This window comes from Trichosurus vulpecula, chromosome 9, assembly GCF_011100635.1.
Source record: "Trichosurus vulpecula isolate mTriVul1 chromosome 9, mTriVul1.pri, whole genome shotgun sequence".
Classification (NCBI taxonomy): Eukaryota; Metazoa; Chordata; class Mammalia; order Diprotodontia; family Phalangeridae; genus Trichosurus; species Trichosurus vulpecula.
Genome location: NC_050581.1, coordinates 140,606,557 through 140,632,298, shown reverse-complemented (window position 1 = coordinate 140,632,298; position 25,742 = coordinate 140,606,557). Strand labels below are relative to the sequence as shown.

The following is a 25,742-nucleotide window of genomic DNA, read 5'->3' as shown; positions in this document are numbered from 1 at the left end:
AATATCCCTACCTACAAATTTTAAGTGGTTAATAGAAGATTAAATGGGATAAAGCCAACAAAGGTGATTTATGAGATGAGAATTTTGTGCATTTAATTGGTTGCAATGCTATAAAATATCTTAAATAAAATAAATGAAAATACTTAAATAAAATACTAAGTGGACAACAATAATTTCCCTCTAAAAAAATTCTAACACCATAGTGCTCTCTTCCAAATTATCTCCCCCACCTCCATCCCCAGGCTCCTAACCTATCTATTGACAAGGAACTAAAAGAATCCTTAATAAACTACCAATAGCCTCTGAGTAGCTTGTTTACTAGCTACTGACCTAAAACAATCAGAAAAGTATATAAACCAAAAATTTAACATCAGCTTTATCCAGCAATTTCAACCATGTATATCATGGTTTTTGGCAAAGTTCCAAAAGTAAGTATCAGAGAGTTATCAAGAATATATACCAAAATCATGAGTGAAGACTATGGTGAAGACTATGGTTCAGGTTCTCACTCAAATTCTACTTACTTTTATCTTAAACATAACCACAACAAACCTTCTAGACCATAACAAATAAGAAATCAAATCAGGAATGCTGCTCAAAGAAGGTATACTGACTGCATAAAAAGTGACAACTGATGGCAAAAAAAAAAAAGAAACACACACACACACACACACACACACACACATATAAATAAAAAACAAGTAAGAAATCAAACAGAATAGCAGTAAAGAGCCATTTAGTGTAGAAGCTATAGTTCTACATACCTCAGGATCCCTGAAGGGCATCACTGTTACTACAGGATAGTCAATTAATATTCATAATGATGACTCTAAGCCATTAAGAAAAAGCTAACTTTTGTTCAGTATTCCCCTGTTTTAGAGCAAACATTTACAAAATTTATGTTTAGAGCAAATATACATAAAACACTTCAGTTTCCACTGAAGTGGCACAATTCAATTCAATAAATATTTATTAAGTATCTTGTTAAAAACAAAATGTTTTACCACTTAATTGGGCAAGATTCAGACAGCAGGAATATTCATTACTGTCATTTCTGGTTAATGTCAACAGATAAACACAGTCCTTGGAAGGCAAAGGGGCAGAGTATTTGTTAATTTAAAATCCTCATCACCAAAATAAAAAGGAGTAACTGTAATATCTACATTGCATGTACATTTACATCAACAATTCATATTAATTTTTTGCATTTGAATATGCATGTCCAAAATCTTTAACCCATATTACTTAACACTCAGATCATAACTAATAAAAAATTAATTATTTAAGGCATATTTTACCTATTTTCAAGCTGAGACTCACCTGTTAATTCACTTATTACTCCTTAAGTAGTTAAAATGTCTGAAAATAAGACCATGAGCTTATTATCTACATGGACACACAAAGAGCCAAAGTTTAAATTTCTATTTGGAAAACAAACTTTTCTTTCAGTGTGAAGGGAAAATTAAGCAAGCACATGAGATATAGCTATCTTCTAGGTACCTACAGCAGCTAATTATATCACGCAACAATGCTGAAATTTCAGGAAGCACCTAAGTAAGGCTCTTTAAACAATTAAAAAAATTTCATAATTCTTGCAGTAATAATAGAAGTAAAACGGCTACTCTTGATGTTGGTAAACTTAACACCTACATAATATACATAGACTTTTCTCGCCACTCCACCTACCTAATAGAGCAGCAAAAATAGGAAAACGATTTGGATTCAGGTCCAGTTGCTTGGCAACTTCATGCATCAGATATTGGCTTGTTGTGAGACTTTTCCCATTACGGCTCAGTTTTAGGGCATGGGCACTGAAATAGTAGGGGATGTTGCACAATGCATAATCAGAGTCATATGCAACCAAGCCATGGAAACCATTTTCTCTGCAGAAAGCAATTACTTCTTGATGATGATCCTCAATGCTCTGTGCAACCTATGTAAATGGGGGGAAAAGCATCAAATATAACGTTAAAAAGAAACAATGACCTCTTAGAAAACAAGAATCATAGTGACATAATTGTTTTTAAACAATCTGAGAACTCTAAGGTTATTAGTATATTCAAATAACTCAAAGTGTCAAAAGGTATCACAGTAATCTGGCCACCGATTGCTAAGTCCCTAAGGCAGCAGTTCTTTAGCTAGATTCCACGAATTTTGTTTTTGAAATATTTTTAAAACTGTAAATAACATATAATGCATAACTGGTTTCCTCTGTAATTCTAGGTGTTTTTTGCGTTATGTATTTCTAAGTATTGTGCTGAGAAGGGTCAACTAGGCTTCAGATTGCCCAAGGGCTCCAAGACAAAAAGGTTGAGAATCCCTGTCATAGCTAAGAATCACTTCAAAGAAATGAAATACTTTAGAATAAAAATACATTCAAAAGCCAGCTTCTTAATTTTCTACTAAACACCCAGTAATAAGGAATCAAGTTATCTTCTGATCAGCAACTTAATGATATTAGACCATATCACAGTATGACTTACAAGTTCAGTTGTAAAATATCAAGTAGGGAATCCCTGAAAACAAAATATCACTGCACCCCAAACCTCATTCAGGTTTCTTGAAAGGAAGAAAGAGGCGAAGAAGGAAAAGAGGAAAAAAGGGTAATGCTGGGGAATGGGGAGGCACATGCATGCACACCCTCAGGTCATCTATTTTATGTCTGTGAAGCTCTCCAAAAGCAAATGATAGGCAGCCTAAGCAATCAAAGATACTTACATAAAGTCCTAGAATGCATAACATAACATGAGGACTAAAAATAGGGTTTGTTTTTTTTCTTCTATTTCTCCACCCATTTATGGATTATCTTAATTTATAGCATAGAATCACAAAGTCTCACCATCTAAACACATTTATATTAGGTGCCTAATATATGTGGGATATTGATTCTAATAATTTATAAATCAAAACCACTTCAAGGGAATTAAATACTATAATATAAAAATATATTCAAAAGCCAGCTTGTGACAAGGAAGAAACAACCTTATTAAATTTCACCTAAATCATGCATGGCACCTTTTGACAATTTTTCTGCATTGAAGGTTAAGAGGTATCCTTTCCTAGCAAAAGAATTACCTTTACCTTAGCAAACGAGCTAGGGTATGAGTTGAGACCACATGCGTGCTGCGAAGAAGACTCCCTGAATGTTGTATAGACACATAATGAAGAATTTATGAGAGGGCATAAGCAAGGGTCAATCTGAACCATGAGATGGAGGGCTTAGGTCAGTAACATTACAGATCCAAGGAAGTATCAAACCATAATTACGGGGAGAAGAGATGACTTTCAGAAATCTTATTCACCAAGTACTCCAACAAGACCTCTGATGTTACAAGTACATTTCTTAAGGAATTCAAATTTTATAACAGAAATGAATCAGATGAATGTAAAAAGTGAGTTCTCCAAAGTACTTGGGGAAAGAGGGCAAAAGAGGAGTAGACCAGGGGTTCTTAGCCTTCTTTGTGTCCTAGCTCCCTTTGGCAGTCTGGGAAAGCCTATAAATAGATATAAAAATATTTTCTAAAAAGAAGTTCATGGCCCCCAGGTTAAGAACTCTTGGTGTAGACTCCAAAGTACAAATGAGCCCTTGCTCAGCCAACAAAGCAAATTTCCTTGGGAGTAACCCATTTCCCACTCATCTCGCTTTCTAAGTCTCAAGCTAATCTTTCTAGAAAATATTTTGCCCTGACACATTAAAAAATCATACTGGGAGAACCAGTAATCCTTTTCCAATAACATGTCTAAATCCTTTCAAAAAATCTATGATGTCACTGGTGTGTATGTTCCCTCCACTGAGGAAAAATGTTATCTGAGAATTGTGGCTCAAAAATGTTATCTCCTTGCAGCCAACCTTGGGGCTGGACTTTTGGGTTTAGACAGACTGGTAGTATAAAGAAAGGGATATGGTCACTGGGCTCATAATAGATCTGTAAGCACACTTGTCCATTACCTTCTTAACTTCCTAGGACCTATATAGGCTCTGCTGGCATATCTGACTCTGTAAGGCATCAGGAGGACTTTACTAGATGTATGCAGAATTGTTCTTCTTGTGCCTCTTACACTTACTAGCTATGTGATCCTGGGCAAATCGCTTGACTTCTGTCTGCTTCAGTTTCCTTCACCGTAAAATGGAGATGATACTAGCACTGACCTTCCAAGATTGTTTTGAGGATCAAATAAGATAGCACTTATAAAGTGCTTAGTGCAGTACCGGGTGCATAGTAGGGGCTGTATGAATACTCGTTATGGTGCTGCTGCTGCTATACTCAAAGCAAGCACTATCATAAAATAAGAACAATGTATCAAATATGTTAATCTAGGATAATGATTTTCACTGTCCACAGACCTCTCAGGGTCAACCAAGTCCCTTTCAGGGGATCTACAAGGTTCAAATGATTTTCTTAATAATATTAAGATGTTATTTGCTTTTTAAAAATACTTCCCTTTTCCAAAAAGAAAAAAAACACTTGTTATTCTGTGGCTGCTAGTGAGTACAGTATCTATGGAGATACAGATGCATAGGATGAAAACTGAAATGAAACATCTCAGTTCTTTAATGATATTTTCCAGTCTTAATAAGCACTGGCTCCCACTGTGGCAAATTTTTCATCTATTAGATATTCAAAGATCAGTGATCTCTGAAAACTACTCTTACAAAACTCCCATTCCTTCAGCAAAATGACTGAAATTTGTTATGTATGAATAACTAATACCCTAATAATTAGAGAAATGCCACAGTGGAATGGGATGTTGAAGGCAGAAGTACATTCCTAAATGCTGGAGATTCTTGGGTTGCACTAGACTCAATGGCCTCTAAAATCTTGCTAAATGAAATCCTGTGAAGTAGGTTGGTTACTTCTACTTGGAAATCAGCTCTCCTAAATTATTCGCACATTGGTTATATTATACTTATTGTACAGATTCAACAAGTCAACAAATTTTTATTAGGTATCTACTATGAGCAAGGCACCCTGATAGACTGTGAATACCAAGAACAAAAGAGTCCCTACCCTCAAGGACCTTACATTTAACCAGCAGGAGGAAACTGATATCCAAAGAATTAGTTCCCTTTCCAGAGTCACAAAGCTAATTAATGACAAAGCCAGAACTAGAGTCTGACTCTTCTGACTCCAGGTCCAGTGCTCCTTCCCCTACAGAAAAAGGCAAGTGGTACAATGAAAACCCCTTAAGATATCATAAAGAACTAGCTATGATACACTAGAGAGCCAATTTCTTTGAAGAGAAATATAAGATAGGGACACATAGATGAAAACTTTAAAATGAAAATGAATCAAGTACTGGGAAGATTAATACTTAAATATTTCTAGGCTTTTCTCCACGTACATTTTCAGATTTTCCATCCATCCCCGTATCATTTGAACATGCCTAGCAATTTTCCACCTCAGCACTTTTTCCTCACTTATCGGAAATACCCCCCTTTCTTTTCTCCCACCTATGTCTTAACTCATTTTAAAGACCCAATTCAAAGCTCTTCTCCCTTCACAAAATCTTCCTAGACTACTCCAATCCACAGTAATCTCTCTACTCTGAATCCCTATAACATATATCATGTAGAACAAACACGCCAATTAATCACATGCTATCTTGTGACATCTGTCGTATCTTTAAACTTTCCATATCATTGTGTCTTGTTCCCAACTAACCTTCTTGAAGTTTCTCAAGCTATAAAATTCTTCTCAACCACAGTGCTTAAGCATTGTGCCTTGTACACAGTAGGAATTTAAATCTCAAGACATACTCAATTTGTAAAGTAAAACTTCTTTTCTAAAAAGCTGAATCACCTTCTAATTTAGTTTTGTGAATACAAACTTTCCCATTCAAGTTTGCTTAAAGCAAAAGTAGGGAACCTCTAGTCCTTGGCCTAATTTTAAACTTGTATGTGGCAATTTTTCTAAAATTAAGAAACTCATTATGCCAATAACTTTGTAACAACACAAAATTGCTTTAAAAATTCACAAATAGGGGCAGCTAGGTGGCGCGGTGAGTAGAGCACCGGCCCTGGAGTCAGGAGGACCTGAGTTCAAATCCAGCCTCAGACACTTGACACGTGTACTAGCTATGTGACCTTGGGCAAGTCACTTAACCCCAATTGCCCTGCCCCCCACCCTGAAAACAAAATAAAAAATTCACAAATAGGAACATTGTGCCATAAGAGAAATATTTTCTTTGTTCCAGTCATTATAAATAATGTACCTAATATTTATTCAGTCTCAGAAAAGGACAACAGAATAAGAAGTCCGTAGATTTTTAAAAAAACAACTTCAGGACAAAACCTTTAAGATTACTTAAAAATACCTTATTCAATAAGATTAATTTTGTTTTAAAAAGACAAAAAAAAAAAACCCACACCAGGCCCTAAAAAAAAATCTGACTATAAAATCTCAAAGAGGTTACTGTAGGAAAATCCTTTTTAAAAAATGCACAACAGCAAAAATGGCAAATCTGATACATCAGACATTTGTTTCTCCATCAGCTCTCTTCCCTTTTTTATACCCTTTCCCACCTATTTCTTACTTTCCATGCTCCTTTGCCCTAAATACTAATTTCTCTTTCCCCTTCTTCTTGCTACAGATATTTCTCCCTTTTGCCTCTCCTGGCCTTATTTACTGAATGTTTGTTTTCCATTTCTCCAGCCCTTTCTAGCCCTAAAAAAGTGAGTTATACCTTTTCTTTCAGGAGTGTTTTTATGGGTCAAAGTGATAAGCAATTTAATTCATTCCAAGGGTTTAAATTGCTTTTTACTTGCATGCAGTAATTATTAGGGGAAAAGTTCCCTACTCTTGGGTTATAGCAAGGTATATCTTAGGGTCTGGGTTTTTGGGGGTTGTTTTTTGGGGGAGGAGGGGAGTGTTAGGGTTTGTCTTTTTTTTGAGACTAGGTATCACTAGCTAATCACAGGCCTGATCCCATTACTGATCAGCACAAATGCTTTGACTTGCTCTATTTCTAACCTGGGCCAGTTTGCCACTCCTTAGGAAACCTGGTGGCCACCCTGGCTCCAGAGGGTTCACCATATTGATGCCAGAGTTAGTACAGACACCTTGTCAGTTTTAGATCTACTGCAGCTAAGAATTCCCAAGTTGAAGTGATCCACTTATGTTACCCTCCCAGGTAGCGGGAATTACAGGTGTGTGTTACCACACCTGGCACAAGATATATTTGTAAAGATAAAACCAGAGTCTGAGATTCCTAGTTACCAGTTTACCCAGGTTTTTAATACAACATATGTAATGGCTTTGGAACAGTGGTGGGAAACCTGTGGCCTTCAGGCCACAGGTGGCCTTTGACTCAATCCAAACTTCACAGAACAAATCCCCTTAATAAAAGGATTTGTTCTGTAAAACTTGGACTCAAAGGGCCATACTTGAGGACCTAGAAGACCACATGTGGCCTTGAGGCCACAGGTTCCCCACCTCTGCTATAGAATATCAGCTTTAAGTCACTCCCAGTGAGAAGAAACACATAGGCAACTTAATTTTTTAAAAAGCAAGTAATATATAAATATTACTCTCACAATTTTAAAAAGAAGTAATAGCAAACAAGTCTTTCTGCCTTTGATCCTTCTAAACATAATAGAAACTAAATTATTTGCATTTTTAATGGGAGGCAATATACTAAGATAGTACAATATAATAGAACAGTTGATTTGGAGTCAGTAGACCTGGGTCCAAAGCCTGGTTCTGCTCTTTATTGCCAGTTTAAGTCACTCAACCCCACTGGACCTCAGTTTCCTCATTTATAAAATGAGGGACTGGATAATATAATTTAGGTAGTTCTAAAATCATGATGCTATGAACTAGGCTCTGGTTAATTCCTAAGGCCAACTATACTACCAGTAACTCTACAAGGCTATTATTCTACTTTGTGGGAAAGAAAATGAAACTTCAATAACTAAGTGTTCAGGATGCTTTAGTTCTCAGTTCTTATATGGCAGAGATAGCTTCCTACATGAAAAAAATCAGACTGATACAGGAATCATCAGGGAAGGCAGCAGAGAAAACATTTCTATGTCCTTTTCCTTTTACTACCAAAAAAGGTGAGGTAGCTGATATGTTTAAGGCATTCCCCCCCAAATATCAACCAAAATTTTTTTCTAATATCTAGTCCCAAGTAAAGTTATTTTCATAAACTAGGATGCTAATCATAGCCATTTCACGTCTGTATTTGTTAATTTCTAGTCAACATAAAGTACCTACTACTTATAAAATATTAAAACAGATGCAAAAACAAAAACCAGTTATTGCCCTCAAAGAGTTTACAGGGGAATATAATACTGATAGATCAAAAAGGATAGTGCAAAATAATTTGAAGGAAGAAGTACTAGCAACTGAGGAATGAAGAAAGGCTAAGCTTTGACAGAAAGATGATGAATATATTAGATGACATTTATATAGTACTGTAAGAGCCACAAACAGTTTTACGTATATTTACACACATCATTTAATCTTAACAACCTTGTGAAGTGTTACAGGTACTATCTCCATTTTACAGAATGGTAAACTGAGGCAGAGAGAAATTAAAGTGACTTGCCCATGTTCAGATAGCTAAAAAACAGCCATCAGGACCTATACTTATCCCGAATAGAGTCCTATCCCAGAATATAAGTCCTATACTCTACTTTAACATACTACCTTTGAGGAATCTAACAAGCAGCAATGAAGAGGGAGTATATTCCATGCATGGTAGACAGCTTGCGTAAAAGCAAAAAGATGGCATGTTGACCAGGGAAGAAGTAATAAGCCAAAATGAACTGGAATAAAGTAGATGAAAGTAAAATGAAATAAAGCTATTGGTTGGAGCAAAATTGCAGAAGTCCTATAATGTCGGGTTAAGGAACATATAAAGAGGCAACAGGAAGATATCAGCACCCATGGAAGTCAATGGAATGACCAAGAGAGATGTCTAGAGAGAAAACTAAACCCTGGATTGAGCCATGAAAGGCACCCAAGCCTACCTAGAAAGTGAGAAATTGATGACAGTCTAACAAAAGATACTGAGAAGAATGGTGTCAGAGAAGTCAAAGAATGAGTAAGAGAGAGGTGGTCAATTAGGCCAAAAGCTAAAGAAAGGTCAAGGAGGATAAGAGCTGAGACTAGGCAATAAGAACCAGATCTACTGGGACCAGAAACCAGTGTGGCATAAATTACAATTAGGCCAACAACTTAAAATACCACAATAAGTTCAAAATGATAAGCAACCAGAATATAAGAAGAATATAAAAAATCAGAAGAGACCCAAATCAAGTATCCTTCACAACTATGGCTAAGGATCAAGCTCTTAACTAAATAAGAAAGAGAAACATCACAAAATAGAAGACAGATAATTCTGATTACATGAAATTGCAAAGTTTTTGCACTAACAAAATCAAATCAATGCAACCAGGATAAGGGAAGTTATGATGGGGCGGGGGGGGGGGGGGGGAGGTGTGTGGAACCTTTGCATCAAGTATCTCTGAAAAAGGTCTGATAGACAAGAGATATATGAGAGCAAGGGCCATTCCCCACTATTAAGTGGCCAAAGAATATTAACATACAGTTCTCAAATTCAGCACTCGTTCAGTTATGAATGAAGGCAACAAAACACTATTTTGAGGAAGCCACAGGTTTCAACAGTAACAATTCCTGCTTTAGAAAGAATTATCCAAATCACTAATATGAAATGCATACCAAAGCAACTCCAAAGCATCACTTTTATACACAAAAAGTTGGCAAAGATGAAAAAAATACTTTCTGGAGGAATTTTGGAAAGATAGAAATTAAATTCACATATTTTTGATGGATATGTGAATTGGTTCAACCACTGCTTTCTGAAAAGCAACTTGGAACTATGCTTAAAAAGTGACTGAAATATCCACACCCTTTGACCCAGAGATCCCGCTGGCAGAAATAGACCACAAACAGGTCAAAAGATAGAAGTGAAGGTCCCATATCCACCAAAACAGTAATATTTGTTATGACAGTAAGAGAGAGAGAACGAGAGGGAAAAATGGATGCCCAACAACTAGGGGATGGAGGAACAACTTGACATACACAAATGTAATGGAATATTACAGTGCAGTAAGAAACAATGAATACAAAGAATTCAGACAAGCACAGGAAGACTTACATGAACAGAGACAGGGTAAAAAGTAAGCAGAACCAAGAAAACAATGCTACAAGGACCATTACAATTGAAGTGGAAAGAATCAAAAATCGAATACAATACAATTAAGATAGGAGAAAAATGCATACTCAACAAGTGGTCCAGCCTCTGCTTTAAAATCTCCAAAGAAGGGGGAAATCCATTACCTCCAGAAGAGGCTCAATCCACTTTTGGACATCTCTAATACATCTAATTTAAGTTTGCCTTTTGGCGACTTGAACCCATTACACTTGGGTTCTGCCCTCTACAGCCAGAGAACAAATTTAATCTCTCTTCCACGTACTTGAACACAGTTATCTTGTCCCTTGAGTCTTCTCTTTTTCAAACTAAATATGGACAACTCCTTCAAATTATCCTCTTATGTCATGGACTCAAGGCCCTTCATCATCTCAGCTGATTCCCTCTGTACACTCCAGCACATCAATGATCTCCTTAAGCCATGGTGCCCAGAACTGAAAATAATACTGCAGATGAACTATGGCAATAGTATTATCACCTTTCCTAGTCTTCGAAGCTATGTGGGCTTCTGAAAGCAGTCAAACATTTCACTGAAACTTCTTTAGCTGTCACATGACCCTGCAGACTCCCATCATGCGGTCCACTAAAGCCTCCGTATCTTTGCAAAATGGCTCTCTATCCACACTTAAGTTGATTTCTTAGACTCAAGTACAAGACTTTACATTTATCTCTATTGAATTTCATTAATTAGATCAAGCCCAAAGCTCTAGCCTGTAAAGAACCTTTTGAGTCCTTCCATAGCCCTTCACTGTTAGCTATCCCTCCCAGCTTTAGGTCATATGCAAAGTTGATTACCATTCCATGAATGCATTTACCCAGGTTACCAATTAAAATGTCAAATAGCAAAAAGCCAAGCACAGAACCCCAGGATACTCCTGACAGATCGACACTGAACCAAAAAGAGCTACTGTTTGAATGTGGCCATCCAACTGCTTCTGAATCTGATTGTATTGGCTAACCCATCTCTCTACATTTTCTCCACAAGAACAGTTCGTTAAAATACTTTATCAACAGCTTAGTTCGAATCAAGGTAAACTATAGCCACAGTATTCTTCCATCTACGAGTTTAATAATACTGTCCAAAAAAAAAAAAAAAAAAGAAAACAAAGTTTGTCTGACAGGACTTGTTCTTGATGAGATCCTGCTAGCTCTTTATCAAGTGCACTGGCCTAAGGCTAGTTAATGCTTTTTTCATCTCATTTTTTTTAAAATTAGGCTACTTTTCTCCAATCTGATTTCCCTTGACCTTGCAAACATCACCAATGGGCTCAACCATCTTGTCTGCCAGGTCTTTCAGGGCCAGAGGACTGATATATAGCTCCTCTGGGTGAGGTAACTGAATTCATCAAGAGTGCTCTCCTACTAGATCTCCTTGTTTATTTTAGATAGAAATTCTCAGTTAGTCATTTTTATTTTGCCATTCTCCATGTAAAAGTCATTCTCCTTTGCAAAGAAATGGAGATAAAAAAGAATAGAACAGTTCAACACCTTATCTACCCCAAGCAAAGGTCTTATCTTTTCTTGATCCTCTTCTTACTCTCAAAATAGTTAAAAAAACAAATCACTCATTGCTCCTCTCATGGGCCTTGGATCACTCCAGAGTTTAAACTTTCCTGATACCATCTTTACAGAGCTGTGCAACACTCACACTACTTCTAATACCTCATCTTGGTTCCATCTTCTGTACATTTCTTTCTAAAATCTATGTTGGTTGGTGAGTTTCCTATACATCCACATTAATATCTAAAAACAAATTCCACTTTCTTCCGCACTGGAACCATTTCCCTTCGTGCTTCTGGAAATTCATTCTTGAGCACCTCCAATTCCTCCTAAGCCCACTTCTCCTGAATCATTTGTTGGACTTGACAGACTCCTATTTTCCCAAAATCAAGGTTTGCTTTATTCTCCCAGGTATCCTGACTCTTTACCTACCATGCCTTAGTTGCCTTCTCATCCTGGAAGTTCTTTCAACCCTTATGATCTTCTCACCCTGGTACATTTCTCTGCTTCTATGGAACCCTTTTTTCAATGATGAGTTCCTCCAGAAATCTCCATTTTCAGGAAAGGCTCTCAAACAGTCATCTTGCATTCTTCTCTTGGATCTGCTTTTGACTCACTTTACTATGCCCCCTAGAGTGTACCTTCTCTGCCCATCACATCCTAACTCTTCAAATCCCTTTATGTGTCATCTTTCCCTATTAGAATGTAAGTTCTTTGGGGGCAGAGACAGTATTTTTGCTTGTATTTGCATCCCCAGTACTAAATAAGGTGCCTGGAACATAGTAAGAACTTAATAAATGCTTGAGGACTGACTTATATAACTGCTAACATGTCAGACCATGTGACTATACCTAAATTTCTTCTATTATTCTAGCACAAACTCTGAGATGGAATCATTACCCCATCCCAAGATTCCCATTATTTACACCCTAGCAACCTGTACCTCCTAAGAGTGAGACTCAGATGCAAAACAGAATTTCCCATTATTAGTTCCTCCATCTTTTGAAGGATGAAATTATCACTAAATTAAGTCAAAGAGGTGTTACCTGTTCTGTCTTTTTTCTTAATTGAGATAGGGGACAGGCAGGAGAACAGGGAAAGGGGCAGGGAGAAGACATGGGGAAAGGGAGAAAGATAGCCTGCACCAGTGGATGTTCACATAATTAAAATCTCCATCACAACCTATATCACACCTCTGGGTCGGACTTACAATCTGTCTCCCAAATTCATCTGTTTTCCCTTTTGGTCCAAACAGTCTATAGAATACACCAATAAGAAAGTCACTTCTGTTCCCCTACCTCCACTTGACCTTCATCCAAATGCTTTCTCTTGTTTCATTCCTCTGGGGCTTGGACTTCTTAACATGAATATATCTTTTCAATACACAGTGCTACCCCACCTCCTCTTTGACCCGTCCTGTTTCTTGTGATTAAAGAGTGCTCATCCAGAACCACAGTCCAGTCATTGGATTCATTCCACTAAGCCTCAGTAGTAAGTGCTCAGCCAAATGTGCCCCCTGGTGGTATATGTCCTCTACATCCTCCTGTTCCCTGAATTTTGGACATTGGTTGTATAGACACTTGAGGGGCTCCTTTCTTGGATTTTGTCTTTTGTGAATTTATTGATATCCCCATAACTAATTCTGCTTATTTCCCTGTGGCTGCTCTTTACATCAAAAACTACTTGTTATCCCTTTCAAGTAAGTCTTTGAAAGTTCCATTGTGTAGCAGATATATGTCCCAGACAGATAACAAATCTCTCTATTATTGTCATCAGACTGACCAAGAGTCTCCTCGGTAACCCTGAGCAAGACATCACCAACTATTCTTCTTCCTTCTTCTCCTTTTCTTTTTCCTCTGCCCCTCACAAGACGATCTCAGGGGATAGCATCTACTTGAACATTCTTGGAAGTATAACATAAGAAGTTTCTTCCTTCTCTTAGGATCCAGATCTTCTAGAAGCTCCTCAAACACATCTTAAGAACTTTTTAAACATAATTTTTTGCTAATGTTTCAAAATGACTGGGATCTAAATTAAACTTAGAACTTTCTCACCCTCCAGCATAAAAACACTTCAGTAGTCAGTCAGTCAGCAAGCACTTAATAAGTGCTTATTACACACCAGGCACTGGGTTAAGCACTAGTATACAAAGAAAGGGGCAAACAGTCCCTGCCCTGAAGGAGCTCACATTTAGTCAGGGTTACTGGCACAGAGTAAGTAAAAGCAGCACCACTGCATTCAAATACACGTAAGCTATCTGAAGAGAGGGACTGAATTTTTATAAAGTGCCCACCATGTTGTAAATACTGTTTTTATATTTATGCATATATGCTTTTGTTTAGAACAGTGCTGTACCAAACAAACTTAGGGACTAGTAGAATGCATCCCCTTTGGATAGCTACCATATACTGAAGGCATAAGTCAACATTAAGTATAGGTCAACATGCATTTTTCTACACAAAAATTCAGGCTCTGACCAATAATCCTATTTCCATAGGGAAATAAATGGCTAGCAGAGCTTACTCACTCTTCTTAAGTAGGTGCTAATAACTGGCAATCAATTTCCAGGGCAGTTCTTGTCCTTCCCCGATCAAGGTGAGAATATAAAAAGTCAATCCCAATTAGGAGGAAGATTTTATGGTAAGGTTTAAAAAAAGGTTAATTTATATATGCCATGAAATATATTAATAATATGCTTAAATGTAAAACATACTCTCTCTGAGAAGCCAAGTTCACAATCAAAGAAGTCTCTCATTTATTTATTCCTCAAAAACTAATATTACTCTGGTCCTAAAAGTAAAGACCTGGGTTCAAATACGGCCTCAGACACTTACAAGCTGTATGTGACCCTGGGCAAGTCAATTACTCTGTTTGCCTTAATCCACTGGAGAAAGAAACGGCAAACCACTCCAGTATGTTTGTCAAGAAAAACCCACGGACAGTGTTGGCGTGCTATGTGCTCCATGAAGGGTTAGTCATAAACGAACAACTGAAGCTAAGACAAAAAAGCATCACTATTAAAACCATAAGAAAACCTTAGTATTCATGCTGAGCACTATACTTACTTTGATGCACTATTCTGACCCTCTTACAACCCTTTTACAAAGATCTCAAATATCTGATATTACTTGATACTCAATAGAGGCAGCTGGGTGTTGAAATGAATAATCCTGGACCTGGAGTCAGGGTGGCCTGAGTTGCTTCAGACACTAGCTGTGAGACCTTGGGCAAGTCACTTAACCTGCCTAAATCTGTAAAATGTGGATGGTAAGAGCACCTGTCTCCGAGGGTTGTTGGGAGGATAAAATGAGATATTTGTAAAGTGTTTAGCAAACCTTAAAGTGTTATATAAAAGATGATAATGAGGATAGTGATACTGATATTTTAGAGACTTAGAAACTAAACCTCAATGTTAACTGCCAGTAGCTTTCTAGCCCATTTATTGAATTTAAAATTTGTGATCACCAATTCTATCATTTAAAAAAAAGGCTAGAAAAAATGTATTTTATTAAAAAGCTTAGTGTTATTACAAGTGAAAAATGTGTAGCTAAAAGCCCCCCTAAGAGTCTGGATTGGTTGAACATTCTTCTAATGTTACTTCTCTCAAATGCTGACACACCAATCACACCAGCCCCATACTAACCGGAGAATAACAAAAACAGATAGAATTTAAATGGCACGCTCAGGCTTGCAAAGGGCTTCATATTCTTATTTCAGTCTCAGAGCAGCCCTGTGAGGTAAGTGCTATTATTAGTCCCATTTCACAGGTGAGGAAACTGAGGCTGAGGGAAGTTAAGTGATTTGCCCAGCATCATACAGCTATTAAGTGTCTAGGGCAGGATTCAAACACAATTCTTCTTAAATTCCAAGTTAACATGTTATTACCTGTGTCACCTATACCTCAAATATATTATTAAATAATTTTACTCATTCTAAAACCACTTCCAAAACACCAAATAAATATAGGTGCAAAAGGCTTGTGTTTCTAAGTAACAGAGTCATCTCCTTCGCCAATAATTCACTGCCAAGTTAAATCAACGTTCTAGGTATGATGCCTACAAACATTCAGGCTGAAGTAAGTAGGGATGGTGGAACATGAGAAATCTTGAGGAAACCAGACAAGCTTCAGTCCCAGGTATGGCTTTTTCTGGAGCTCCTGATCCACTGAGTGAAGTCAAGGAAATCATTTCCTCTCTGAGGACTGGACTACATGATACAGATCCATCCCAAGTCTAAGTTGTACAATTTTCAGATCCATTCTGCTGACAGCAGTAACTCTTCCCTTTTGTTTCTGAATCCTCAGAAACTAAAATAGTGCCTGACACAGAGAACACATTAAATAAATGCTTCATGTCAGAGAAAACCAGTAGGAGATAATGACCAAGTACTTCATGAATAAAAAAGGTATGAATGCAATTTATTTTAAAAATAGTTTATAGTTGGTCTGAAGTTACATAAAGCAACACTGAAATCACAAGTCTTAATTGTGAATGATATTGTAACCTTTAACCTAAGCTTCAGCCACAAATATTTAGGTTTTTATACTTGCTCGTAGCTTTGTTTCATGTTAAATTTGTCAGGTACCAGTGGCATTTTGGTCAATAATGTGCTGCACTGTATAATATTTTTATAAAAGTACAGAACTATAGAATATGGAGGTGAATAAAAAGAAACATCACTATCTTTTAAAATTTAGAGACAACTGGCATGAATTTTAGCCATAAATAATTTATGAAAATATAGAAGAATTGTATTAGGTCAATACAAACATTTTAACTAAAATATTTTTGAGTATTTTATTTAATACAAAAATGTTAACTAATAATTCTTGACAAATATGCAGATAATTTTCCCTTAACAAATTTTTTATTTACCTTAATCTAAACAAGATGAATATAATTTTTCAAAAAGACACCAATATTTTGGGGGAAAAAACCCCACAAGACTAAATAAACAATTCAAAATGCCATAAATTCAGCAACTTTTGAAGGTGAGGAAAAACACAGACGGAGCAGGCCAGTACAGTAGCAAAAAGGTGGTGGTGGTCTTGGTAGGATTTATTTAGCACTCTAAGATCTGGAAAGCTTTTTACATATGTTAACTCATTTGTCGTCTGAGAAACTGGGTTCATACCCTGGCTTTGCAATTTGCTACCCATGTCACTCTAGGTAAGTGACAAACTCTCTGGGTCTCAGTTTCCTCATCTGTAAAAATGAGGGCATTACAGAAGATGAAGTATTAGAAGTAAATGGGAAAAAACATTTGCTGCAATTTTCTCTAAGTCTCATATCCAAGATTTATAAGAAACTAATTCAAATACATAGGAATAATAGCCATTCCCCAGTAAATAAATGGTCAAAGTATTCCAAAGAACAGGAAGCTTTCAAAGAAAAAAATCCAATTTATCAACACTCATATGAAAAAATGCTCTAAATCAATAATAATTAGAGAAATGAAAATTTAAAAAACTTTTAAGGTTTTATCTCATACCTGTCAGATTGCAAAAGAGGAGAAAAGAGGAAAATGAGAAATGGTAAATGGGCTGTAGGAAAACAGGCACACTAGCGTGCTGCTAAATGAAGCTCTAAAATGGTCCAACCATCCTGGAAGGCAATTTAGAACCATAACCAGAAAGTGACCTAATTGCATATGTTTTCACCAGCTATACCACTGCTAGGTCTATGCCCAAAGGAAAGAGGAGTGTATATATAAAAACATTCGTAGCAGCTCTTTTCACAGTAGCCAAAAGTTGGAAACTAAAAGAGTGTCTTTCTTTTGGAGAATGGCAAAACAAACTATGGTATGTTAACGTAATGAAATGTTATTGTGCCATAAGAAATAAACAACCAGTTTCAGAGGGCACTGGAGTAAGACCTCTATGAACTGATGCAGAGTAAAGTGAGTAGCAGCAGAACAATGAAAACAATGGAGAGAAAAACAATTTTCTGGGGCAGCTAGATGGCGCAGTGAGTAGAGCACAGCCCCTGGAGTCAGGAGGACCTGAGTTCAAATCCAACCTCAGACACTTGGCACACTTACTAGCTGTGTGACCTTGGGCAAGTCACTTAACCCCAATTGCCCAATTCCCCCCTAAAAAAAGAGAAACAACTTCCAAAGCTTTCAAAATTCTAATCAAAGCAATGATAAATCACAAATCCAAAAACAAAATGAAGATGAAACAAGTTACTGATAGAAAGATGATGAATTTTGGACACGGTTAATATGTAAACTGGAAATGCGCAGCTATGTATTAAGGACTTTTTTTTTTCTTTTTAGTTTCACTCTCAATGGAAGAGTACTGGAAGGAGATTAATTTTCCAAAATGTTTATTAACTAAAAAAAATTAATACAAATGGGTAAACAGGACTCTGCAGCAGTAAAAATAAAATAAAGGACTTTTTTTTAAAGAGAATTACTTGGAAAACAAAGAAATAACTTTCTTGTCCACAGTCACACGAGCATTATGTCAAAGGCTGGACGCTAAGGCTAGGCCTCTATCTACTACATCCCACTGGCTCTCCTCGCCCTATCTTTTTCTGACTGTCTTCCTAGGATATCTCTTGTAGATTACTTACTATATGATCCCAACACTTCAAAAAGATATTCCCATGAATGTAGCTACTAATATGGAACAGAACCTCTCTACTCCTTACCAATCATTTTTATGGCAAGTTTCACCATTGGATCAAGTCTCTAAATGCTCTAAGGCTGTCCTCCCCCAACAGACACAATCCATCCACAGAGCCCACTCTAAGACTTTCTAGTTTGGAAGGGATCAGCTCGTACTTGACTAGCATAAAGCTTGGACATGTCACTTTTACGCCATGAAGAATAAGAGGAGGTATTTAATGGATAATTAAACTATACAGTTTCATTAGAGGTAATCTCATCCAATTTTCTCATTTTACAGATTGGGAAACTGAAGCACTGAGAGGCTGGATTACTCAAACAACATGGAGGATTTAAAACACAGCACACTGTGGAAAAGTTTCTAAGAATCCCAATCTCAAGTAGGCATGGATGCTACTCACAAGTTCCTAGGATATATGCATTGTAAACAGGACTAGGCTAGAGTCAAACTCATAGAATTTCTTAAACTGTAGGTAATGAATTCTCAGAGAAACTAAAACACTTACATAATTTTGAAGAATATAGGTAGGGATTACAGCAGCTATCTCTGATAAAGGCCTCATTTCTCAAATATAGAGAACTGAGTGAAATTTATAAGAATATAAGACATTCCCCAACTGATAAATGTTTTCAGAAGCAGAAATCAAAGCTATCTATAGTCATATGAAGAAATGCTCTAAATTACTCTAAATCACTATTCATTAGAGAAATGCAAATTTTAAAAAACTTTGAGGTACCACCTCAGATTAGCTAGTGTAACACAAAGGAAGATGATAAATGTTGGAGTAGACGTGGGAAAATTGGGACACTATTGCACTGGTTTTGGAGTTATGAATTGATCCAACCACTCTGGAGAACAATTTGGAGCTATGCCCAAAAGATTATCAAACTGTGCATACCCTTTTGCCCCAGAAATACCACTACTAACTCTGTATCCCAAAGAGATTTTTAAAAAAATAAAGGAAAAGGACCTATTTGTACAAAAATACTCATAGGAGCTCTTTTGGTGGTGGCAAAGAATTGGAAATTGAGGGGATGCCCATCAACAACTGGGGGATGGATGAATAAATTATCTTATCATTATGATGGAATACCACTGTGCTTTAAGAAATGACGATTTCAGAAAAACCTGGAAAGATTTACAAGAATTGATGCAAAATGAAGTGAACAGAACCAGGAAAACATTGTACAACGATCAACTGTGAATGACTTAGCTATTCGCAGCAATACAATGATCTCAGACAACTGCAAAGGACTGGTGATGAAATACGGCTTTCTACCTACAGAGAAAGAACTCATGGGAGTCTTAATAGAGATCAAAGTATATTATTTTTCACTTTATTTTTTTTCCTTTTTTGGTCTGCGGCTTCTTTTACAACATGACTAATATGGACACACATTTATAACCAATATAAAATTGCTTACCCACCCCAGGGAGAGGGAAAGTGGGAAGGGAGAGAATGTGGAACTCAAAATTTTACAAATGAATGTTAAAAATTGTCTTTATATGTAATTGAAAAAATACATATTTAAAAAAAATTTTCTAAAGATTAAAGGAAAAAAATATAAGTAGGAGCCTAAGCTTAGCATCATAAGATGTTTCTGATAGACTTCCAAAGATTAATCATTAAAAAACCTGCTTCCACTCTTCCTAAATTTTGTTTGCTAAACACTTCAGGAAGAAACATCATCAAAAATACAGATTTATGTCCTCACGTAAATTTTTTAAACTTATCTCAACCATGTTTTTACAGACTTCCCTTTTTCTTACAGAGTTCCAACCCTGAGGAAAGACAAACAAATTCAAGCAAAGCATTTATTCTGACCCTGTAAGTTTATCAAATATAAAATGGAGCCAAGTTACTTTAGACTTTGAAAAAGGCAACTTATGGGGCAGCTAGGTGGCGCAGTGAGTAGAGCAGTGGCCCTGGAGTTAAGACCTCAGTTCAAATCCCACTTCAGACACTTGACACACTAGCTGTGTGACCTTGGGCAAACCACTTAACCCCAATTGTCCTGCCCTCCCCACTCCAAAAACAAACAAACAAAAAAAAAACCTGCAACTTATTTTCAATGACTATAGATGTTCAAGATCTTAAATAATTTTTATATAAATATAACTTTAAATGGCTCATATAGTTAAGAAAAACTACTAAAAAATAACTCTTCTATTTACTCAGGTGTGGAAGAACAGAATAGGTCAATCAATTCTAGAACCACCAATTCCCTATGTTCTATAAGTATATAAAAGGAATGGTATTATTTAACAATGAAGTGACATCAAAAAAGGTATTTGTAGTATTTACACCATTGGTTCATACTAGTCAATCTCATACCCCTCAATTTAAGCACACATGCTACTTATGTACAAGAAAAATTCAATATAAAGTCTGGAATGACCCCACTGTCTCACCTATAAATCAGGTTTAGGAGCATGTATCCTAGACATTTATACATGAGGACCTGAGGATAATTTAATACCAAAGTGCCTAAATAAAAACAAGCCATTCATTCATGCGTCAAAGGTTATTAAGAAGCTCAAGCACTGGGAGCATCTTCTAAGATACTAGCTAAAGCCAAATTCAGATTAGATGCTTGAATAGTTTAAATAGAAGAAGTTGGTGACCTTACTTCAATTCCTCGTAGAATCATAGTATTTGGAGCTAGAGAGGACCTTAGAGAAAATCTAATCCACCCCCTCATTTAATGATAAGAACACCAGGCCCAAAGAGGTACAGTAAGAGTTGCCAAAAGAGAGCCAGAAAGATAATCTCACTCAAGCTCTTCACTTTACAGAGGAGGAGACCAAAGCCTAGAGCAATCTGCTGACTTGCCCATATGTAAATGGCCGGGGGAGGGGGGCGGGGGGAGGGGGGGGGAGACAGAGGAGCCGGGACCATAGAGAACATTATCTTCAGGAAATGCCAAGGGTATTCTAAGAGGGTGTGCTACAGGGGCCCTGACCAAGCCTCAGAGGACTCTGAGGTGCACAGTCAGCCCAGACAGGTAGTCAAAACCTGAACAAGTTAAAAAAAAAAAACAAAACCCTGCAGTCTTCCATTTGAGTTAGCCAATAAACTAGCACATTTTTATTATGATAAGGCCTCATTTACAGTAACAGCTAGTATTTTACAGAGGTGTAAGGTTTGCAAAGTGCTTTACAAATATCATCTCATTTTATTTTCACAAAAACCCTCAGGGATAGGGGCTATTATTATTTCCATTATACTGAAGCAGGCAGAGGTTAAGTGACTTGGCCAAGGTCACACAGCTAGAAGGGGTCCAGGCCCAAATCTGAATTCAAGTCTTCCTAACTCTAGTCCAGCACTGTATCCACTGCCATACCTGGCTTCCTTTGGGAAAGAGTTAATCTACATAAGTACATTTTCCAAAGAAATAAAACTTACTTCTAAGTGCCAAAATATTTTAAAAAAACAATTTTAATGGAAATCTCTCTAAAATGTATTATATACTTCCTTTCCTTCTTAAACAGTCTATAGAATGCTAAGCAATTATAATGACCAGGTTTCTCTCCAAAGAAGAAATATGCATTAATCCCTTCCCTTCTTTGCAGGGGTGGGAGATAACATGAATTTATACATAATATCAGACTCTCCTAAGATCAATGAATACATATTTGTTATCTATGTGCCACACTGGCGATACAAAGACAGAAATAAAACAGTCCTAGCCCCCAAGGAGCTGTCATTTTATTGGGAAGAGGTTAAAATAAGTAAATACAAAATACAGCCAAAGTACTGGGGAAAGCACTAGTAGTTAAGAACATCAGGAAATGAATCATACGAAGGAGGCGGAATCTGAGCTGAGCTTCTTTGGGAAGGTAAAAGAATCTGGGAAATCAGATAAGCCTTATTAAGTGCTTCTTATGTTCAAATAGTGCTGTGCCAGGTGCTAGGTATACAAGTCAGTTTTGAAAATCACTGCCCTCAAGGAGCTTACCTTCTACTGAATATAATAAATTTATAAGAAAGATAAATAGGATCTGGGTAAGAGGCTGAGAGTGGTTCTGCTATGAATCAAAGACATGACCATTCCACAGGAAGGGCCCTTTTGACTACTCAAAGGTCTTTTATCATCTTCTCCAAACAGATGGGATTCCCAGATAAGTGATCAATTACAATTCTTATCTTCATAATTAATACAAATTTTTATAGAGTGTTGAAGTGTACCAATAGTATTTCTTCATAGTATTTGTGTTTGGTGATCTATGTGAAGCAGTAAGTTTTAATTTTCAAAATTAACTTATTTATTTAAAATTACTTAAAAATTTCGCAATTAAGTAGATGTTTATCCACCAGGAACTCGACTGTATCCTGGGCACTGGGGGGAGATACAAAGATGAATAAGTCATTTTCACAATTCAGCAGTAAAAGATAAAGTAATGCTAACTCTAATGGACTCCATGAAAAATTTCAATGGCTTTACCAGGTAAAGATGAGGAAAGGGACTTTACTAACAGTAAACTGCTATAGGTTGTCCATCTTCTGAATAACATTCTGAAAAAATAACCAATTTAAAGCTATGTTGTGATAGTTTCATGTTCTCTTCTGGCAGCACGATCCCATGTGAGCCATGTAAACTGCTCCCTTCACTCCCGTTAAAAGAAGCCCCAACCTCAAATTCAGATTTCAACACACTCAAACTGTAGCTCTTCCCTTTCAAAGTAACTTACGAACAGCACTGACACACTGTACATTTCCTATTCCCTCGAGCCAATCCCTTCTTAGGATACATCGACCCACAGACTCAAAAAACCTTTTCGCCAATAGCATTATGACTGGAGGTGGGACTTCCGCTATCATTTTAGTCTGAACTCTCCTTACGTCTTACGGAGGCAGTTATTCTGAGTAGTGAAAAATCCCTAAAACTTCAAGTTCAGTTTCATGCAAAAATAAAAGAATGGTCACAATGTTAGCGGTGTTGTGAATGAACCTACGTCCAGCTTCGGATGAACTCCTAAAATAAAACAAGAATATGGGGCTCATTTCCACTTAAAAATCCCCACCAAAAACAAAACTTTCAGACGCCCCTTTGTGCACCGGCCTCCGGCCGCCGCTTGATCCCCTCGAGTCCGGCCGGTCGGAGCGGAGGCCGGCCCGCTCGAGGCGGCAGAAGGCGCGATCACCTAAGCTCTGATTACTGATCAGTGCACACTCCGAAGGTCACTGAACGTTCAGTGCAAGAAGCTGCCAGGATTCTGCACGCTCCTGCGTACTTTTCACACTTTCTCCGGGATTACACATCTTAGCTTCACAGTCCTTTCATATCAAGCATAAAAAGTTAACTTTCTAATTTCAACTGCAAGCTCTTACACAAATGCCACAAACTGACAAAACTAAAGGTTGTTAAATGATTTACAAATTCTAAAAATTCGACAAAAACATGTCTGAGCTTCAAAACTATTATTTTTAAGAGAAAAAAGTTAAACTAGCAATATGGTTCTGGGATCTGAAGCAACAGAGTTCTACGATTAACTTTTTCTGTCACCACGGACAGTCAACTTAGTGAGCCACCTTTACGGATTAAAGCCTTTGAACACTACTTAGTATAATTTTAGCTTTTATACTCTGGCTTTGGGAAGCTATGCCTAAATTATCTTTATTCTTCAACGCAGAACCTGTTGCTATTGAAGAAAGTAACTACTACAGAACTCGCCCCTGGAGATAAAGGTTCAACACCAAAAAATGGGACGTGGGGGAGGGGGAGAAGAGATTTATTACAATTGATGTCACCGAAATGCATTCAATTTCGCTCAGAAACTATTTTACCGAGCCCCTCCAAACCTCCCCAAAACCTAGGATACAAAAGTCTCAGTAAAAATTCAGTATCTCATCAGCAAGGGGGGAAAAAAGTTGGAGAGAGAAAGCCCTAATTTACAGTGCAAAAGCAAAAAAAAACCCAAAAACAAAACAGAAAAGGTCCCCCCGAAGGAGTGAGGTGGCTCGGGAGGCCCGGGCGCTTCAGGACTTTCTCCGGGAGTCGCTCTCCCACCTGGCCCGCTCAGCCCCGGGCTTCCACTTCCCGGGGGCCCCGGCTCACGCCCCCCCCTCCCCCACTCCCCGAGGCCCAGCGCTGCAAACTTTCCGTCGAAATACCCGTCTCCTGGGGGCACGGTCTCCTCTCCCTCTCCCCGCCCCCAGCACCGCCAATTTTGGACGACATTTTGCGGATCCGGGAAAGGGGTGCGATTTCCCGAACGCCACCAGCTCAACTCCAGGGCGCCCGGGAGACCACTACCAACATCCCTCCCCGCCCCGGGCATTCGGGCCAATTAAAATCCATCTCCCGTTTCGGGGTAGGGGGTTCCCTCTCAGGCTGGATGGGTGCCACTGAGCCAACGTCGATGTCATGGCCAGGGCGGGGGGGGAGGGGGGGTGGCCGATGCCAGGGGAGATGAGAGGGGGCGCTCGGATGCCAAGGAACAAGAGGGGAGCTTGGCGAGGGAGAGGCGAAGCGAGCCAATGGTGCACAGATGCCCAGGGAGAGGAGGGGGCGCTGTGATGCCAGGGGAGCGAGGCGGGGTGGGGGTGCCCAGAGCCTAGCCGGAGGGGGCGGTGGTGCCAGGCGTGGGGGAGGGGTGGGCGTGGGGGGCAGGGAAGGGGCCCCCCCCACCCGGGGCGGGGGGCCCTTACCTTGATGTGGAAGCGGATGAGGGCCAGTCGGATGCAGTGGGCCATGCAGACGGGCGGCAGGAACCAGACCTTGGGCGGCGGGGTCCCCTTGTTCTGGACGTGGCTGACGATCTGCTGGGCCGTCTGGCGCTCGTTGCCCTGGCGCTTCACCCACTCGTGCAGCCGGGCCTTCTCCAGCGCCCCGTTGAAGAAGACGAAGAGCTCGATGTTGCCGTTGAAGCAGGCCTTGGCCAGGGCCGCCAGGTAGCCCAGCATGTGGTTCCACTGGCCGCCGCTCACCCAGTCCGTGTAGAAGCCGCCGTAGAGACGGTGCAGGCAGTTGTCCGCGTCGATGAGGAGGCGCAGCGGGGTCTGGGGGGGCCGCTGGCGGCCGCCGCCCACCAGGCTGCCCCGGGCCAGCTTCTGCAGCTCCACCGGGACCACGGCGCTCGGGCAGTGTTTCTCGATGTAATCCTGGAAGCCCTGGACTCCCATGGCGGCGGCGGCGGCAGCGCGGGAGGAGGAGCAGGAGCGGGAGCGGGAGCAGGAGAGGCGGCGGCGGCGATGAGGTGAAGTGGGCAGGCCGGCCGGCGGCGGCGGCAGCGGCAGCGGCGACGGCGGGCGGAGGTCCCTGGCGGAGGCTGCCCTTCCCCCTCCCCTCGCCCGCTCCTCTCCCTCAGCCCGGCGGGCGGCAGCGGCGGCGGCGGTGGTGGCGGCGGCTCGGCTGGACTGGCGGGCGGGCTGCTGTCCGTCCCCTTCCTTCCCTCCCTCCCTCCCCGGGAGCTCCCCCCTTCGGTCTCC

At 39.0% G+C, this 25,742-nt stretch overlaps 1 protein-coding gene across 4 annotated transcripts in view; it reads right to left on the bottom strand.

The window, feature by feature from the left end:
• Positions 1-25,510, bottom strand: part of FAM120A (family with sequence similarity 120A) — a 149,708-nt gene extending 124,198 nt beyond the window's left edge. For all 4 annotated transcript variants that reach the window (XM_036737606.1, XM_036737608.1, XM_036737607.1 and 1 more), the window contains exons 1-2: positions 24,963-25,510; positions 1,687-1,933 (exon numbers count right to left, since the gene is read on the bottom strand). In XM_036737606.1, coding sequence (XP_036593501.1) covers positions 1,687-1,933; positions 24,963-25,436 — 721 coding nt within the window. In that variant the 5' untranslated portion in view covers positions 25,437-25,510. The remainder of the gene's footprint in view (positions 1-1,686; positions 1,934-24,962) is intronic.
• Positions 25,511-25,742: the final 232 nt, after the last annotated feature.